The sequence below is a fragment of the Furipterus horrens genome, unplaced genomic scaffold (assembly GCF_987537825.1).
Source record: "Furipterus horrens unplaced genomic scaffold, mFurHor1.1.pri manual_scaffold_6, whole genome shotgun sequence".
NCBI classification, from domain to species: domain Eukaryota; kingdom Metazoa; phylum Chordata; class Mammalia; order Chiroptera; family Furipteridae; genus Furipterus; species Furipterus horrens.
The window spans coordinates 36,941,885-36,960,900 of record NW_028327176.1 but is presented as its reverse complement, the minus strand read 5'-3'; the positions used below and the strand labels follow the sequence as shown (position 1 = coordinate 36,960,900).

Sequence of the window (19,016 nt, the reverse complement as noted above, 5' to 3'; positions counted from 1 at the left end):
TCTTCATATTGATGAAGTAATGATGCTACCTAAGTTTGGGGGAGAATCCAACATTGACTGAGTGGCTCTTATGTATCTGGCCCTTCTTGGACAGGCGACTCGAAGATAGATGTTGTTACTCCATTTTATAGAGGGGCAAACAAAGTTCAGTAACTTGAAATTGCAGCTTTAACATGGCAAAGTCATATCACTTCCCAGGTCATAAAGGAATATGATTTTTAATTAAATTGAAACATAAAAACATTGTGAAGCCAAAACCTATAAATTAACTACAATATAAATTTTATACCTCATTAGATTTTAAAGAAGACTTTTGGAAAAAATTAGTATTTCTCTCTATATTTTTAAAGACTTTATTTTTTAGAGAGAGGCGAAGGGAGGAAGAAAGGGAGAGAAACATCCATCACTTGCCTTTCACACGCCCCCAACTGCGTACCTGTCCCACAACACAGGCATGTGCCCTGACTGGGAATCGAACCAGTGACCTTTCGGATCACAGGCCAGGGCTCTATATTCTTTTATTTCCTTAGAAACACTATTCTTAGCTCTAAGCCTAAGTTGTCATATGTCATTCTAGTCACTATAAAGTGAAGTTAGCCAGCATGCCAGGTTAATTTAAGCCTGTTGGACAGTTTTTCCAACTTCTCCAGTCACACGAGAGAAGATGTTATCATACAGCTTGTACACATCCTGTGTCGCTGGAAAGGTGGAATGGCAGTGCTGGCAGTGCATTCATATCACAGGAGTGCGAGCCGAATGAATGTAAATAGCCCCCGAATGTCACTGATGGAGCATGCCACCTGGGTGCCCTATGGGCCAGGCACCTTATTTTCAGCAAGAGCAAAACCAGTGATACAAAGGAGCAAGATACTAGCCAAAGTTGTATCAGCCATTTTTCTATAGTTCTCTAAGCTTCATAAATAAATTATTGCTGATATAAAGGAAGATGTGAATCTTAGACTGTTTTTAACTTGGTAATAATAGCTTAATACTTGTTCATTAATAATAACAAACTGTGCGCTAGACTATTTTACTAGTAAAGATATATTTCTGGTTCTTAACAGTTTATACTCTAGTAGGAGAAATATGCAAGTATACACATGTCCATGTTTTAGGGCTGAATATGGTAAATACTATAAGAATAATACAAACGAAAGCATTGGTAGAATTACGTAATAGGGCTGGGGGAAGAAAGAGCAAAAGAGGCTTCATGTATGGCTGGGATTTGAGACGGGGCCAACTGACTGGATATGGTGTCACCAGGTGAGAGGGGAGCATTGTGGATTGGGAAAACTATGATCAACAAAGGCATTAAGATTAAAAATTGTTAGGTGAAGAGTTCCTTTTGGCTGCCATGTTGTGGATAGTGGTAAATAAGGTTGAAAATGTTTTGGAGGGCTCTTGTTGGAAAACAGTTGGAACCATAGAAGCACAGAATGTTGGAGCCTGAAAGGATTTAGGGTGGTCTGTTTCTTAATTTGCATACAAGTTAGAACTATGACCCAAAGGAGTTAAATGCCTTTTGCAAGGTTACGTAGCTAGGTGATAGTAGGTCTCCTAACTCCAACCTGTGTACACCTTAATAGCACTATGTAGGAAGCGCAAATAGAACTCATCTCCCATTGGCTGAAGGGATGGGATTAGGATGCTAACAGATTAGGGACTTGTTTAGAGACTGATAGAATATTCCAGTTTGTAAGTAATGGGCACTTGAACTAGCATGATGATACAGTGAATACAGAAATGAGGAGAAATATGTGGGGCATATTGCAGAGGTAAAACTATGGAGAAAAGGAGTTATCAAAGAGGAATGTTATTTTTAATATAATGTCTACTGATATGGGGAAGTAATGAGTGTCTAAGAAACTACTTCCAATAGATTTGGGAGAATGCCTCGCACTTCTCATTTGGTTCTGCTTTGCCAAGATAAAATGGCTTCTTTGAAATGTAACTAATGAAGCAATTCCTTGCATTTCTGCAGACTTGAGAGAGAGAGAGAGAGAGAGAGAGAGAGACACACACACACACACACACGCACACACACACACACACACACACACACACACCACCACCATTACAGTTGTTGTCTTCTTAAATTTAACAATTCCAACCATCTAAGTGTAGATTAGGGCATCTAAAGGTACAGTAACTATTATGTTTTCCTGATTGCCACTATACTTTTGACAGCACTTTGTCTGAAGCTTGACATTTTGGGCAGTTTCCCCTAAAGATTGGGGTGAGAGAGTGTAGTATTTGGAAATGAATAGGATCTTTGTTGGGAAAACTTGATGAAACACCGTGTCAGCTTAAAGAAAAAACCAAAACCATAATAATGACTACCATTTACTGAGTACTTCTTTGTGTCTGATTGTGGTAAGCACTTTACTAATTGAATCCTCGTCATTATCTCCATTTTATAAATGAGGAAACCGAGGTTTAGAGGGAAGACTTAAGTATCTTTCCAAAGTTACACTGCCAACTAAATGGCGAACCTTAAGATTCAGGGTCAAATCAGTCTGTCTTCAAAACATCTTTTTTCTCTGCTTGTTAGCCGACAGCATATATCAATGAAATAGCCCTTGCTTGGGGAATTTTTACTTTGTACTTAATTTGAAAACTGAAGGCTTTTATAGTAAAATACTTTGTTTTACAGATATGTAATTGTTGAATGCAGACGTCCAGGGAAAAAGCACTTCTGTCAGTAACGATTATGGTGCATTTTGTTTTCTAGGGCATATTTGGAATCTGACGTAGCTATATCTGAGGAGTTGGTTCAGAAGTACAGTAATTCTGCTCTTGGTCATGTGAACTACACGATAAAAGAACTCAGGCGCCTCTTCTTAGTTGATGATTTAGTTGATTCTTTGAAGGTAAGTTCGTTTGCTTTTCATTTTGAGATACCCAGAATTTAATCTTAAGAGTTAGGAGTGTCATTCTATTTTTCTATATTACGGTAAATGATGGAAACGTAATGAAACCATGTTACAGTGAACTTGTCTCAAAATTCAGAATCAGTCAGATATTTAAGATGGAGGAAATTACTTTTCTTTTTTAAAGGGAAGTGAGTTATAAATTCATAGTTTTGGAAATCATAAAAAGTACAAGTGAGAAAATTAAAGGGACTTTTGACAATAAGAATAAAGATTAATAGATTTAATGCCAGATACGCTTTAATCTGGGTGGTTGGTGACACGGGCCGTGAAAGAATTCACAGGGAAGAAGGTACAGAGAGGAAAGTTTTTATTTTACTTTCCCAAGAGAGGGAAAGGGCTAGGTGTAGAGAATGTACTGGCACCGAGGGTGTGAGTTTTTATTGGGTTATAGTTGGATTGTAAAGGGGTGGGGAGGTTGCTGTCGTGTGGCCCCAGGCTGCTGAGGACATTACAGCACAGGCGGTTTCAGGTGTTTTTGCCAAAGCTGCAGTTGGCTCCATTGTTATCTTTTGCCTGTGGCTGTGGGAACGGGAGGGAGCAGTTAGTCATGGTCTGTTCTTGCTTTCCAGTAATTTCCAATCCTGGGGACATAAGCTCATAAGAGTAAAATGGAGTCATGTTTAACAAGGTTGTAGGCCTGCTCAGCTAATGGTGCCACAGTAGCAAATGGCGCTGGCTTTGCCCTTTCGTTCGGTTTTGACTTTGTTTTAGAGTTTAACACTTAATTTCTTACCTTGTGTGTGATTCGTATACACACATAGCTATTTTGTATCTTGGACTCTTTGCATGTTTATTCTGGAAGAACTTTAATGTTCTTAAACACCTCAGCTAATCTTTAGTTGGTAATTACTGGAAGTTTTTCTTGAGATTTTGGATCTTGTTACATAGCAGGTGTTAAGAGTCTCACCTTGCAAATAAACTCGCCCAATGTTCAGACTGACTCAGACCACTAAAGAGCCATGTAACAGAAGCCCCAAGCACTGTCGCTTTGTGGACATAAGTGCTTTTTCTTTATGTAGAACTTGCCATTTGTGTTTTTTGTGTTATTGCCTATGACTCTGCTTAAGACAGACTTGTCTCCAATCTAAGCCTGTGTATAAATGTGCTATAGTAGTAATTATCATAATTTTTCTTTTCCAAGAGGAATGCACTGGTTTGCAATTTTTCATGCAAGCCAAGGATATCATATTGGGCCTTTAGACTCAGTGAAACAGTTTTTGGGCTGGTCAGTATAGATTTAAGTGCCCAAATTGCTTTTAGTGAACATCTTAACTTTAATAAGCCAATAGATGGACTTGATTTTCAGCTGTGTGCCTTTCAGTTCAAGACTTGGAACCCCAGTTATTTACTAATAACGTTAATGGTAATGATTTAGTTACCTTTTCTTATTATCTCTTTTATAGCGTGTTTGCATATGGCAACCTCTTTTTATTAGTCCTTTGATGTCAGTCTGTAAATAAAAAAGATTATGGTTATGTTATTTGGGATGTTTGATGAATTAGTTTCAAAAGAAAACAAACATTTTGGAGTAAATGAAATAGATTCTTGTACACATGGGCCCTAGGAGAAACCAGCTCTTGTTTATTTAAGTTATGTTTGCTGTATAAAGCTTGAGTGTTGGGGTAGAACATGTATGAAAAATTATTCAAGAGAAGGTATTAGTACATTTAAGATGAAGGGTTTGTGGGTGGAAATTGAGAATCAACACTATAAATAGTGATGCAGAGCTTCAGGCAGCAAAGGGCTGCCTCTGAATTTAGCAATGGTGGGGCGACTTCAAGTAAAGGCATCAGGACACTTGATAGAGAAGAGTGTCATTACTTTTGTAGACTTGATAAAAATCGCAGCAGATATAAGCCAAAAGTCATCCATCATGTTTGCATAGTGTAGCTATGAAGGCAGCTATATGTTTATCGTTTAACATTGTTCCTGAGAAGAAGAGGCATTCTTGAAGAAATCTGTTTGAAAACAAAACAGATTGATCTGAGAATGATTATGTTCCACTTTTTATTAGTTTGAGTTTAAAGTTTGCACTTTTCTTTAATCAAAAGAACGCATGTTTGTTCTTTCAGAGTGTGTTGTCATCTGTACACTGTCTTATGTGTGGACATAATATAGGGGTGGGAATGATCTGCAAAGGCTAGAGGACTGAGAAAATGTTAGAGGAGGCCTGATTAAATACTTTAAAAACCTTTTAATACTGTTTTGCACAGATGTTTGAAAGGATATGAGGAAATTATGAATAACTTTTATGAGATAATTTCTTTTTGCTGTTAAATGTCATTTTAAAATTTCTTTTGAAAATTACCTTAGTTTTTTATTTTTTAAGCAATCATGTTTTTCATGAGGAAACTACATAAATGGGAGAAACTGAACTCGATCAATTCTTGCTGATTTGAAAGTAACAGAAAGTGGCACATGATGAGATAGATTTACTTTCCAGAACATTTTATTTTTATGATGTTTTCTTATATTTTTAAGACATTCTTTATTTCCTAATATTGGGGAAAAAAGACTTGCATTAAAATTATAGTTTACTACTTTTTCTTCTTAAGGATTAGCAATACTTTTGAAAAGAAAAAGAAGAAAATGTATATGAATGGTTTTCCTGAGTAGTGTTTATTGGCAAGTCCAGAGCTCAAGGGAAGCTGCCGGGTGACTTTCCCAGAGACGATTATTTCAGCGCTCCAAATAAGTAATAGTTGTTTCAACATATTGGCCCATAGAATGAACAAAACTTATTGAGGCAAAAGAATAAGGCAGGGATCTGTCTTTTTCTCTGGATGCAAAGGTGATGAGTATGCATGCTGATAATATACAGGAAGGGTCTTCCTTGATAAACTTCTGTGGTTCTGCTACATTGGGTGACCTTTTCTTAATGTCATTGGGTGTGAGTAGTACAAATACCATCTGTTTAGTTTCCACTGACCAAGGGTACTATAGAATGCAGGATACTTGCTCAAAGTGTGTCTTAGAGAAAAAAACTGATAAAAAAACTTAATGCTCTTGGACTTTTCATAAAAATGACTGCACAGTAATTCTCTTTCTAGAAAGAGTTCCTTGAGCAATTGTCACTCTTACTCTTTTTTATTTATATAGAGAGCATTTTTTTAAAGAAAGTGATTTTTTTTTTTCTGACTCTATTACTGTATTTGCCTTTTAGCCATAGAAGTTGGTAGGAGAGTCATAGCCTCTCTCCCTAAAGCAAGCAAAAAATGCTTTTTAGAATTCTCATTCTTTTTTGTTTAAACCTTTCCAACATAAAGGAAAAATAGATTTGTCCTTAATTATTTATTTCCTTATATTCAGATTTGAAACCTGTGGAAAGTACAATAAGTGGCCTCGGTCTCTCTAGTTACTAGATGAATTTGTGGAACACTGAGTTTTAAAAAAAATTTATAGGAACCAGCTTTTGATTGGAATTTGATTTTATATGATTCATAGCTGGGAAAATGGAAACTATCCTAATTTCAAGAAAATGCAGTGGGAATTAGTGTCGTTTATAATTTTTTTCACTTAGAAAATAGACATTGTATCAATCTCTGTGGCTTATTTAAAATAATAGCTTATAAACAAAAATTTAAAAGAGGTTTCTCTGTAACTCACTGTCTTCATAAAGGTTTGGCGCCCTCAAATTTACATAATTTACATTTCTAGATTCTGGGTCACAATTATCACTACTTCTTTTTGAAACCTTCTTGTTCAGAAATTTAAAAATTTAGAGCTACTATTGTTAGCATGTTAAACTACTTCTTCTCCTCCCTTATTACTGTTTTGGGGGCAGTGTGAGGGAAGAGCCTATTCTTTCAGATGTGATTGAAGAAATAACCAAGCTCCGAGGTTCATTAGGCCTTATGAAAAAGAGCTGATGTCAGATGGTGGTTATCATTGCACCTGGGTCACCTCTCCTCCTGGTGGTTCTTGGACAAATAAAAATGGGTTCTGCAGACTCCCCTTTTTAAATTCTGTGTAACCATCCCATTTGTTTTGCTCTTTTGCAATTAACTATAAGCTTCTAAGTCCTAGAAAAGATTTCAAGTGTCCATAGATTGAGCAACAATCCATTTCTCAAAGGATTAGTTCTAGGCAAATATCAAGGGCAAAAATCACTGAAAAAATATTCCTAATTCCATTCAGTGGAACCTATTCAAACATTAGTATAAAATTTAACCACAGCTCAATGTTTTGACCAGTCCACACACAGGCTTTGTTTTATAAGTTCTATTTTGTAAAGTGGGTTTGTTCAGTTGAGTGCCAGACATAAGTGGGGGGGAGGCGAATGAATGAAAGGAGAAGTAAAGGAGGACCATTCTCTAGTAAAATTACTGTGTAAGCTGTGTGCGTGTGTCCTTTTCTTGGAGAGTCTAATGTATGTTAGTTTATTAGTACCTAAGAAGTCAGAAAGAGGCTGGATAACTTTATTTAACCTAATATTTGTCAACCTTGTTAAAATAACACCCATTACCACTGGAAAACTAGTATGATACTTGAACAAACTTAAACCACCTAGTTAAGGTTTAATTCCATTTCTGTGGTTGGCCCTCTGTGTAAGGGATCTCTGCTAGGGGCTCGTGTTTTAAAACAGTGGTTCTCAGGATTGGCTGTACATTGGAATCCATCTGGGGAGCTATAACATTTATTGAAACCTGGAAGGGGGTAAAGGGACCCCATCCCATGGAATTGTGATTTAAATTTTCTGGGGATACTGCATGGAGGATCACTGTTTTTAAACGCTTTGGTGTGCAGCTATAAACCCTGGGCTGTAGAGTTTCTCCCCACTCCCAGCCCACTCCCCACTGTAAAAAGAAAAGCATGTGACTGTCCCTGCTGGCCACAGCTTTGGGGCTTCTTGAGTAAGGCTCTGAACTTGATTGATTAGAAGGTTCCTGACTTTTGAAACCTCAAATCCCAAGAAAAAGTCTTAATTTATTTAATAGATACTAAGTATTTTAGGTAAAGGTTCTTACTTTTCTGTCACATAGTTTTGAGTGATAAAGACTAGATTCTATATGATCACAGTTCTTTGACTTTCAGTGAAAATATATGTTAAAATTGTTTGTAAGAAAATTTCTAGCTATGGCAACCATAGTGTTCCAGAATAAAATCTTAAATAGGAAACTGAGCAAAAAAGACCTGAACTCCAGAAATAGTTGACCCAAAATGACACTAAAATCTAGCCCTCAGGCTCTTATGAAGTTATTAACATACACATTTTGACAGTTTCCTTTCTGGTTTCGTTGGCTCACTGAAAAATTAGAAGGGAAATGAGCTGGAGAAAATGTAGAGCCAGTCAAAGTGATATTAATGAGTGAAGCTGAAGGTGTCAAAAAAGGTCAAATACTTTTCAGTGTTTAAAAATGCAGAAGAAATTGGAAAATGTCAGAATTGCCATAGTAATTTCTGAAATTCTGTGAAATACACTTCCTTCATATTCTTTAAAAGTACCCCCTCTACCTCCATTGAGACTCATCTAATAAAAATCTGCAGAACTTTTTAATGAGGTATGTGATAACACAGTCACACTGAATTCCCCTGGACTAAAGACAAACAAGACGTGGCCCTTGCCCTCTTTCAGTATTTGTTCGGCCTTCGCTGGACTTTGTCCCTCTTGCCTCCAGTTTCATTACTGCCCAAAGAGAGATGAGCTTTGACTTCCACAGTTTATTTGCATTGGCTGTAATGTTGAAAAGTATTTACCATGGAAAAGCACAGAATTTGTAGGGATAAAATAAGAGCAGCTTTTTAAAAGTGTTTGACCTTTTTCCTGCCTCTTTATGGTAGCATGCGTATTCATGGTAAATCCCCAATTTAAATATTTTAGGAGGCTTTACTGTGTAGATTCTGGAGTCAGATAAACATGAGATCATTGTGACCTCCGGTCTGGCAACATGCTTACTAAGTCTTTCCGAGTCTTGGTTTCTTCCACTATAGGGATAATAACAGTACTAACTTTGGGGGTTATGAACAGACCTACTTAATATAAGTTCCAAAAAAATGGTAGTTGCTGTTTTATTATGTATCAGTTACAGTGATTGGTTTTGGTGTTTGAAGTGTTAAAATTTCTCCAAACTTAGCTGTAACATTTAAAAATTCTGTGATAACATGTAAAAATGTGAATTTCTGGTTTCTCTCTTGAAATGGGAAAACTTGGCAACATTGGCCTGCAGTAGTTGCATGGCAACTGTCTGTGGAGCTGGGCTGTGTGTGGGCGCCTCCATGGGAGGCAGAAGGCGTGTATTTGTCGCCTGCAGCTCTTCCCCCAGGCTTCCTCATGCATTTATGTCGCCTTCCTGGCCCCACGTGCATTTGAGGCCTGTCTCTGCTCCTCTCTTTGCCTCTGGAGAGCCTGGCCTTTGGAAGTGTCATCCTAGAGGCAGGCACAGGACACTTGAGCCCCTTGCATAGACTAGGTGTGAAGACTTGGGCTTCTCTCCTGTGCATTTGGAGTGGGACCCTGTCAGTGACTTAGTGACCAAATTAGGACTTATCTTTAGCTTGTGTGTGTTAGTATCTGAATTCTGTTATATAGGGTGTTTTTATTGCTAAAGCAGCTTCTAAAATGCGGGAGGTGGACTCTTCCTTTTAGACATGTAGATGGTGATGGATGAAAATAGCTGTTGCTCTATAGTAAACTCGCTCAAGTGCAGAAGTTATATTTAGCTTCTGCAATAAGAGTCTGTAAAACTATGTGAGAGGGAAAAGGCCTGCTAACTAGAGTCATGTTTCAGACCTTGACTGGTGGTTCCATAGCAGTTGCTAAGACCAGGGCAGCATTTAATTTTTGATTTTCAGTGGACAGGTGTTAAGAATGCTTGAACATGGTTGCTTGAACATTAATTAAATTCGGTTTTAGGGGTAGCTAGCGTGTTGCTATTTGTAGAACTGACAGTTGGCAGAGGAATCCAAAGTGTCTTCCTCACCTGTAGTAAGCAAGCTTACTGCACTTTGAACACCATCATTACTGCTCAGTACCCAGCTCACAGTAGGTATTCAGCTGCATTTGGCTGAATGGAGAAAGGTGTGGGGAGAGAGATGCTTTAGACCAAAAGGGTAAGTGAACTGTTTTATACAGCCTGGTAACTAAGAATGGTTTTTACATTTTTAAAGTATACTATTCAAAGGTAGTATTCAAAGAACATGTGACAGAGAGCCCTTGTGGCCCACACTTACTATCTTATGTTACAGAAAAAGTTCACCAGTCCCTGCTTTAGATCACGGAGGTGCTAACTCCTCTCTGCTTTTCTTTTACACCGTGTTACGTGTCCCTAAATGATCCCTGTAGAGAGATGGTGGCATCGTGGTGGTGTGTTTGTTACTGGCTAATGAATAGTGCAGAGCGATTGCCAGACACTTGCAGGGTTTTAATAAAGAAACAAAGGAATTGCTGGTTTGAATATTTAATAAACTCCAGACTGACTTTGTGGTTATATGTCGTCAGGAACTGCTTTGAACTGTCATCGAGTCTTTGTACTATATGATGTCAACAAGTTTTAGAACTGGAAGAAAACGTCAAAATTCTCTTGTCCAGCCATTCATAAATAAAGTATGGAGATGAAATAAAGGACTTCTCAAAATGAAATCACTTTTAGAAGCATAGCCTTTCGCAAACTGCCTTATTTGATGAACAGGGGACAGGGAAATCTTCCCTCAGGCAGGTGATTAACCTCTTTCCTTTAGCATCAGCATCTGCTGTAGTTAGGATCACAGTGCCTACCTTAATAGAGTTGTCTAAAGAAATGAATGAGTTTCTATTTGGAAAGCATATAGAAAGCATTTAGAACAGTGCCTGGCACTAATATATAAGAACTATATTAGTGTTTGTTAAATAAATAAAGAAGACAGTCGCTAAAGAAGAAAAACGGTCAGTTTTATTAATAGGTATATAAAAGTGTGAGGGCTCATTCCCAGGGTTAACTATGGCTGTTAAAGCATGTATCACTGGGCAAGCAGTGCCTCTGATCCTTAATGAAATGCTAGAGGTGGTATTTTTGGTACCTGAAACCTAGTCTCCTTGATAATAAGTACTCCCTGCCCCTTTGCTACTATTCAGATGTCTGAGATTTTAATGTCTGAATTATTCAGCTCATGTAGATCTTCACTTACTTTGTTAGTACTTAAAAATCAAATTTAATAGGGAATTCTCACAGTACCTGTGAGAACTGGAGTTATTAAGGTGTACCTTTGGCATGTTTTCTGATCTCAGAGAAAACAGAATCAACTATTTACTTGATAGTGTACTCCAGAGAAAATGAATCAAATCTGTTTCAATTAGGATTCTGAAATCCTGAATTGAGAGTGGTGACTTAGAAATGAAATATCTGTATTACTTTACCAAGTCTCCAAAGACTGTGCCTCTACCAGGTGGGCATTTAGGTGGGATGCTTTTATTTGAAAGCTTAATTAAGAAACTCTACTAGAATTTTTTTTAATAGGCTAACATTATTTTCTTATAGTTTGCAGTGTTGATGTGGGTATTTACCTATGTTGGTGCCTTGTTCAATGGCCTGACACTACTGATTTTGGGTAAGTCTATAAAAGCATTGAATGAAAAATTGCAGGAAAAGAATTGTGTGCAAGGCGCTTGGAGATTTTATTGGAAAATATGCTTATATTGTAGGAAAAATAGAGAAGATATGTTTGAGGTTGTAATCTTTTAAAATTGCTGATACTGTTTATTGAATACCACCTTAGTTCCTGAAGATTGTCCCAGCTAATAGCGATAAACCAGAACAAGGGAGGTCTTACCTGATAGTACAATCATAAATCTACCTATGTTATAGAAGCCAGGGATGGTTCTTGCAGCCTCCCTTGGTTAATTCTTTGCTCCGGAGTGGCTCCCATCAATGGTGCATCCAGGAGATGCTGGGTATTTTTCATTCGTTAGGGACGTTGCTAGTCTGTAGCTTAAGAGTGTTGCAAGTTTGATGGCTTTTTAGTGTTTGTTCCCTAAATCACAGCAGTCTGTTTTAAAGGTTGTGTGTTTCCTTTTTCAGCTCTGATTTCACTCTTCAGCGTTCCTGTTATTTATGAGCGGCATCAGGTAATTTCTTAACTAACTGCAGACTTCAGAATACAGAGCTCACTTTATTAGGTGGAACTTAAAAATGTATCAAAGTCTTATAAAAGTAAAAAATGTGGTTGGTTCTGTTTACCTTTTAATTTGTTGGCTCGTAGTAATGGTTAATCAGATTCTTTAGCAATGGTAATTTTCTAATAACTTCTTTATACTTCTTTTTCAGGCACAGATAGATCATTATCTAGGACTGGCAAATAAGAATGTCAAAGATGCTATGGCTAAGTATGTATTTAAAATCTGCAACTTTTTTTTAAACTAAGAATAGGTGTACTGAACTCTGAGATCAGTGCAGTAATTTCATATTTCAGGCATAGTGACTAGAGTAAATCAGACCTAAAGTGTGACACAATTGCCAAAAGATTTTTTTTCTAACATTTGGGTAATTTATTTCTACGTTTAAAACTAATTCATGAGGCCATGGTAGTAAAATTGTAGCTTGTAACTTGACAGACTTAGGATTTCATTTATTGTATAAGCTGAGCACTATACAAGTAATTCTTGAAGGATAGCATTTTAAGAAGCAGAAAACAAAATATTTCAAATTTAAATTTTCTTACATTGACCTTTTCCTCCCTTCCTTTTCATTTGCAGAATCCAAGCAAAAATCCCTGGATTGAAGCGCAAAGCTGAATGAAAAAAAGCCTGAAATAATTAACAGTAGGAGTTTATCTATAAAGGGGATCTTCATGTGGTTACATGGGGGAGGGTCAGGGAAGGACACCTTGACAATGCAGTGCAGCTTCACAGGTCTTTATTTTTAGCAATGCAGTGTCTGAGGAAAAATTGACTGCCATGTGTTCGTTACCTTAAGTATTGTAAGCTGCTGTGTATGGATTTAAACCATAATCATACTTGTTTTTCCTGTAAGAGGCACTGGTGAATAAAAGTAGATCTGAGAAAGCTGTATATTATACTTTGTTGCAGGTAGTCTTGCTGTATTTTGGGAATTGCAGAGAAAGTGAAGCTGAAAAAAATAACCCTTTTCACAGTTTGTGCACTGTGTATGGTCTGTGTAGATTGATGCAGATTTTCTGAAATGAAATGTTTAGACGAGATCATACCACTAAAGCAGGAGTGAAAAGGCTTGCCTTTCTGGTATGTTCTAGGTGTATTGTGAATTTTACTGTTATATTAATTGCCAATATAAGTAAATATAGATTATATATATATCTATATAGTGTTTTACAAAGCTTAGACCTTTACCTTCCAGCTTCCCCACAGTGCTTGATACTTCAGTCATTGGTTATACGTGTGTAGTTTCAAATACATGAGCAGAAAACAAATATATCTCTAGGAGCACTACCATCTGTTTTCAACATGAAATGATGCCACACACATAGAACTCACCACATAAACTTCATTGCACAGACTTACCATAGTTAATTTTGTCACAAACTCTGAATCTATGGACTGAATCTAATGCTTCCAAAAATGTTGTTTGCAAATATCAAACATTGTTATGCAAGAAATTATAAAATGAAGATTTATACAATTGTGGTTTAAGCTGTACTGAACTAAATCTGTGGAATGCATTGTGAACTGTAAAAGCAAAGTATCAATAAAGCTTACAGACTTAAAATATGCTTGGTATTTTGGTTTCATGGACCTGCAGATTAAAAGTGCATGCAAGGGGGGAACAGACTTCGCTTCAACCAGTGAGTAGTTTTAGAAAGGTTTTTCAGCTCATTATACAGCAGTGTTTATGTAAACATTCTTTTGTTTTCAAAAGTAATCAAATTTACTTGACACATACCAAAATGTGTTTAAATTATGTATTTTTATACTTTGATAGTTGAAAATAAATTCATGCACCAATATTTTAACATAGAATACAGTGCAGGATTTATGAACATAAAATCATACCATATAAATATTTACTAATACAATTTAAGAAGTTTTCTTGACACACAGACACTATTGCTCTTTAAATATAGTCATACATATCATTGATCAATTTATTGTTCTTCCACATGGTTACTTCAATGCAAGATTCAATCAGTATGAAGGGTTAGTGGTACAATATAGGCAGACATGGTTATCACTCAGCATCACCAGTCACGAGGTTACAGAAAACAATTAGGACTGCATAAGGACTGTGGGCCCAACAACCTATTAGTGGGTTAATGTAAGGCATTAATAAATTGGCATATAAAAATAGCTTAATGAGTGATCTAATCCATTTGGAATGCTGAAGCACTTCTGTGGTAAATGTTAATCTATTTAATGGAAAATGCCTCATTTCACCTTTTCTCTAAACTGACAACTAGCCAGTAACTCAAGATGCAAGGTAAGTTCACTGGCAGGAAGGACTCATGGATACATATGTGCTCAGAGTCCCCAGTCCCCACCTTCAATGTGTGCCATCGGCCCCTCCTGTCAGCGGTCGGCCATGTGGGAAGGACCGCCGAGGTGGTTTGGGACTGTCTTCTGGTTACTATTCTCCGAGTCACAGTCTGTTACCCAGCCAACTCTGAGGAACTCTTAGATAGTTTGTTTATAATCTTGATTTATCAAATATTGCTTGGGTCTGGGAATTTGTTCTGCAGAAAATTTTTTTTTTTTTAATCCAGACTTGACCTATATGTAGTTCAGAAGCAACCCAGCTCTGGGAGTGGTGAACCCAGTCAGCCTCATGTATTACTATTTTAGATTTAACAAGATAAATCAGCTCATCCTCCTGGAACTCGTAATTTTCTTTCTTCTGTTTTGTAGTAGAGGTTTGTATTTATTTGAATTCTGTTTTGTGGGTTTGGCACTAAACATAATGAAAACTTACTCTACATCCTCCTGAATTTATTTTTTGTTGTTCACCTTCCTATAGCCACTATTTCCCAAGCAGGTAACTGGTGTTCTTCCTTTGGGAAACCTTGAAATAAACACATGACACGGGTGACAGACCCGGAATCCTCTAAGGGTCCTGTAGCCCTCCTCAGCTTCAAAGTTTTAGCACCTTATGTAGAAAGGAGATAACTTGTGGGAGGTGAGATAGCAGCCCACACAGCGGGAAACTTTCAAAGGCACTTAATGGATATAAAACTCTGCAAACAAAACGTTAAAAAACTAAGTTTCTCAACTTGTTTATACATGGCTCATTTGGTTTTGAAAGCTAAATGTGGAGAACAGAGGCTATCAATAGTTCTAGGACTTCGGTGCTTCTAACTTAAGCTGTCTTGTTCAACGTATTTGTAAAAATGAACAATTTTTGAAGTACATAGAAACAGAATAGCAAAACATTTGTAAAAGTTTTGATGCAAATTAAAAGCTACATATTGTTAGGGTAAATGAGGCTTTAAATTTTGTCAGTGGGCTACATTATCAGAATTTTTTTTTGTCAGTGTTGTTAGTAATGTATATAGTTTTTAGTCTCAGGAACAGAGGCAAGCAGTCTTCACATTTTAGAACTGACCTTCCTTCTTGGCATCACAGTTTTGGAGCCTCCCAAGTATGGGCGCAGTCTTGCCACCTCACTAGCACGTGGAGCCTGTGCGGCCTGCAGCGTTGGAGGTGTTTCCAGCAGCCGGTGGCCCGGAGGTGGCTCGGCACTGCCTCTGCAGTTGCTGGGTGAGAGCAGCAGCAGCAATAAAGTGAGAAGTTTCTGGCATTTAGAGACATCGCCACACAAATACACTGAAAAAGCAGATTGAACAGTCATTTTGCATGGCTGGCCATCATACTTGTATGCGACAAAAAACAGTCCTGCCAAGCACTCCAGAGTCAAACTCGGGGATGTAGTGAACGTGTCAATTTCAAAGACATTAAATAAATAAATAAATAATAAAAATAAATGAATAAGTAAAATAAAAGGGCAAACCCCAGGAATCTTGCCACTAATTAAAGATCTATTGCTTTTTTACTTTTAAAGGTCTATTGTTTTTTGTTTTGTTTGGCTCTTTCTGCAGCCAGAGTGGGCTGAATGTGAGGACTCTTGGCAAGTGGACTTCACACTATCTCTCTTGTTAGTACTGAAGAGGTTTTATCAACAGCACTTGATTAGCAGAGCCTTTTCTAGTGCTCGACACAGAGCCAGGGATCACAGTATGTGCCCACGTCTACAAAGGCCCGGGGGCCCAGCATTTTAAAGGTTACTTTTATAGCCATCAAAAGTCCTCCTGCATCTCCTGCACCAGGTGACCATTCACTTATGCCTCTTATTGTTGGCTTGTTTACTGGCCTGTTTACAGTTTGGCTAGTGCTGCTTTGAGTGGATATTTACACTCCACAGGGAGCTGCTGTCTGTACTATCTCAAGTGCTCCAAGTGCCAGCAGCAGCGGGCACTGGACATGGGTGCTCCCAGGCAGCCCTCAGAAAGCATCCTTTGGAGCCACATTCTACACAATGCTTTTCGGTAGGAAGTGGGTTGACATTCTTCATGGTGCCCAGTGCCCTTTCCACAGCCTCATGTTGGCCACTTAAAATATATCTGGAATGCACAGATTTCTTCTTCATCCTCCGACCCCAAGAGTTTTGCTTGGGCGGAACAGAAACCAATGTGCCTGTTGCATTAAAGTCCTTCAACTACAGATGGAGAAGCTGAGAGATGTGGAATGAGTTTTTGTCCTGTTCCTCCACACCCAATAGGAAATGCCCTTGGTTAGGGGACCAAACAAAGCCACTCTGGAAATGCTGGAGAAGCTGATGTCATCTCTAGGGCTGGGGTCGGGGAGTGCTTCCAGCAACACTGGGAGACAGTCACACCTCACAGAGCAATGCGCCCATTTTACACTGAGCAGTGCTTAAGGTCAAGAGAAGCCCCTGGCTTCAGAGTCCAAATAAAACTGGTTGAGGTTCTGCTACTAAGTAGCACTGGGCGTAATGGCTTCTCCCCTCATCTGATGATCTCTTGTGTAAAACTGGGTAACATTTGCCCTGCTTGTTCTCAGGGTGGCTGAGATTCAATATTACTATTTTTAAATCTCTTGGTTGTGAATTAATCATCAATCTAAAGAATTCTGGTGATCATCTGGAAGTTATGAGGATCAAGGCCATTCTAACCTGATTGTGTGTAATGACACCATGGGCTGTCCAAGACCTCTTGGGTCTCACCCACTTGTCCCTCCCTCCAGCAGTGCTCTGAGTGGCTGTCACATGCCCTAGGCTTCTACTGATCCCAGGACAGTTGTAGTGGAGACACAGCCCTATCAAGATGGGTTGGGAGTCACCAGACACTAAATACCTTAAACTTGGAAAGCCCTTGTCTTCATTAGGACTCAGTGGACTTCCTACTTACTGTCCTCAGCCCCTCCCCATGCCCCTGGGAGAGCCTCGCTCAGGGCCCTGAGGTGGGAGGGAGGGAGGGAGACCAGGCCTGGGGTATGACAACCAGATTGGTCAGGTGAGCACCTGCAGTCGTCTCCTCCGGTGCTGACCACGTACTTGTCATCATGGGAGAAACGGATGTTTGTCACGTGAGCTGAGTGACCAAAGTAACGCTTGTGTTTGGCCTGTGAGCAAAAGTGAATGGAGACAGCTGAGAGACCTTACTCCTACCAGGACTTCCCAGAACCAACCTTCACTCATGAGATCCCCATTTGGTCTGAAATCTCAGCTAGCCTTTCACAGGCTTTCCTCATTCTTGCCCCAGTTACAGCCATTTTGTCCAGCCCCCATCACCCCTTCTCCTGGCTTCCAGGACTCCCTCCAGAGGGAGATGAAAAGGTCAGGGGGGCTGGAACAAGATTCCTCTTGTTCTAGATTCTAGATGGCCATCTGGATGTGGCCACTATCTCCAGCACAGTGCAGAAAAACAAGAGTGTAGGGGCAGTGTGGGGAGGTTTCTCTAAGGAAGACTCACAAACTTTTCTGTGCATGGAAAATCAAAGAGCTTCACCAGCCCGAAGTCATCTCCTGTGACAATGTTCAGGCCAGCATGGGTCACACACGCGCAGTTAACATCAGCCTTGTCTGCATTTCGTGGCCAGATGCCAATGACTTCGTCTCCCAGAATGCTGTTCCAACAGGAAGAGGAGTTAGGAGGAGATCTGTGAGAAGCCTTGCAGTCAGACATTCTCTCTCAGGGATCAGAGGGGAGGGGGGGTATTTTATCCAATCCAGCATGATCGTGTGGCTCTTCTTGCCCCTACATTTACCCCAGCCCTTTTGTTCTCTGCTTGGGTCCCTTTCACACCAAAAAGAAAAGTTACCTCCAACTCTGATTCTCCCTCTTCCTTATAGTCCTGAGTATGTGTGTATGTTTGAGAGAGGAGTGCAGACTCCTTCAGGCTCACAGGATGGTGGTCTCTTTTCCCTTGACTTGGCAAGGCATTGTTTCTTACCGAGCTAACTGGCAGTTCCAGCCCTCCCATTGCCTCCTGGTGGTTACAAGGACTTGGGCAAGAGCTGGGAGGTGGTTTCCCTTTGCTTGCTGGATGGGACTGTGAATTTGTATGATTGATTATACAAAAAGAGGGGCTTTGCATTTCAAAGCCCAGGTCAGGTCAAATCCAGTGGCCCAAGCTGGTACCAAGAAGCCTTCTTCCCCTACCTCCAAAGAAAAGAGCCCTATCCCAGCTCCTCCAGACCCTGGCTACACATGCTGCTTGGAGGCTGAGCCTGGGACAAGAGACTCTCCCTTGTGACCTTTTCCTCAAGAGGTGTTTTCTTCTAGTCACCTTGTCCAGGAGGCCCAGGTGATCTTCTCAACGACCATGGCTTCGGTTACCTGCTTCCCCAGGGGGACCTCATGCACCTGGCGCTTGTAGGCTCCAGTTGACACCTGCAAAGTGGAAGGAAACCATGTCCATCAACTTTTTCTTCAGTCCAAAGGACTCCCTTTTTGGTGGGCTGTTTCCCTGAACACTGTCCCAGCCTCTGCATCCTCAGGACTTCCCCCTAAACCCAAGTTCAACTGCAGGCTATGAACCTGTGGTCAGCCCACGCAAAATGCATGTGAGCAGGGCATTTTCCATCTATTTTCTTACTATTTTCCGAAGGCCCTAGGCAGTGGTTCAAGGGTGGTTCCTGAGCAACAGTATCAGAATCATCAGGCAACTTGTTGGAAATGCACATG

At 39.3% G+C, this 19,016-nt stretch overlaps 2 protein-coding genes across 6 annotated transcripts in view; one reads left to right on the top strand and one right to left on the bottom strand.

Moving 5' to 3' along the window:
• The window catches only part of RTN4 (reticulon 4), a 78,185-nt gene extending 64,595 nt beyond the window's left edge, over nt 1-13,590 (top strand). For all 4 annotated transcript variants that reach the window (XM_090281298.1, XM_090281299.1, XM_090281300.1 and 1 more), the window contains 5 exons: nt 2,732-2,870; nt 11,387-11,456; nt 11,927-11,973; nt 12,173-12,231; nt 12,601-13,590. In XM_090281298.1, the coding sequence (XP_090137424.1) occupies nt 2,732-2,870; nt 11,387-11,456; nt 11,927-11,973; nt 12,173-12,231; nt 12,601-12,643 (358 nt within the window). In that variant the 3' untranslated portion in view covers nt 12,644-13,590. The remainder of the gene's footprint in view (nt 1-2,731; nt 2,871-11,386; nt 11,457-11,926; nt 11,974-12,172; nt 12,232-12,600) is intronic.
• Nucleotides 13,591-14,501: 911 nt separating this feature from the next.
• Nucleotides 14,502-19,016, bottom strand: part of EML6 (EMAP like 6) — a 263,951-nt gene continuing 259,436 nt past the window's right edge. For both annotated transcript variants that reach the window (XM_090281297.1, XM_090281296.1), the window contains 4 exons: nt 18,619-18,722; nt 17,802-17,955; nt 17,351-17,451; nt 14,502-15,636 (listed from right to left, as the gene is read on the bottom strand). In XM_090281297.1, coding sequence (XP_090137423.1) covers nt 15,612-15,636; nt 17,351-17,451; nt 17,802-17,955; nt 18,619-18,722 — 384 coding nt within the window. In that variant the 3' untranslated portion in view covers nt 14,502-15,611. The remainder of the gene's footprint in view (nt 15,637-17,350; nt 17,452-17,801; nt 17,956-18,618; nt 18,723-19,016) is intronic.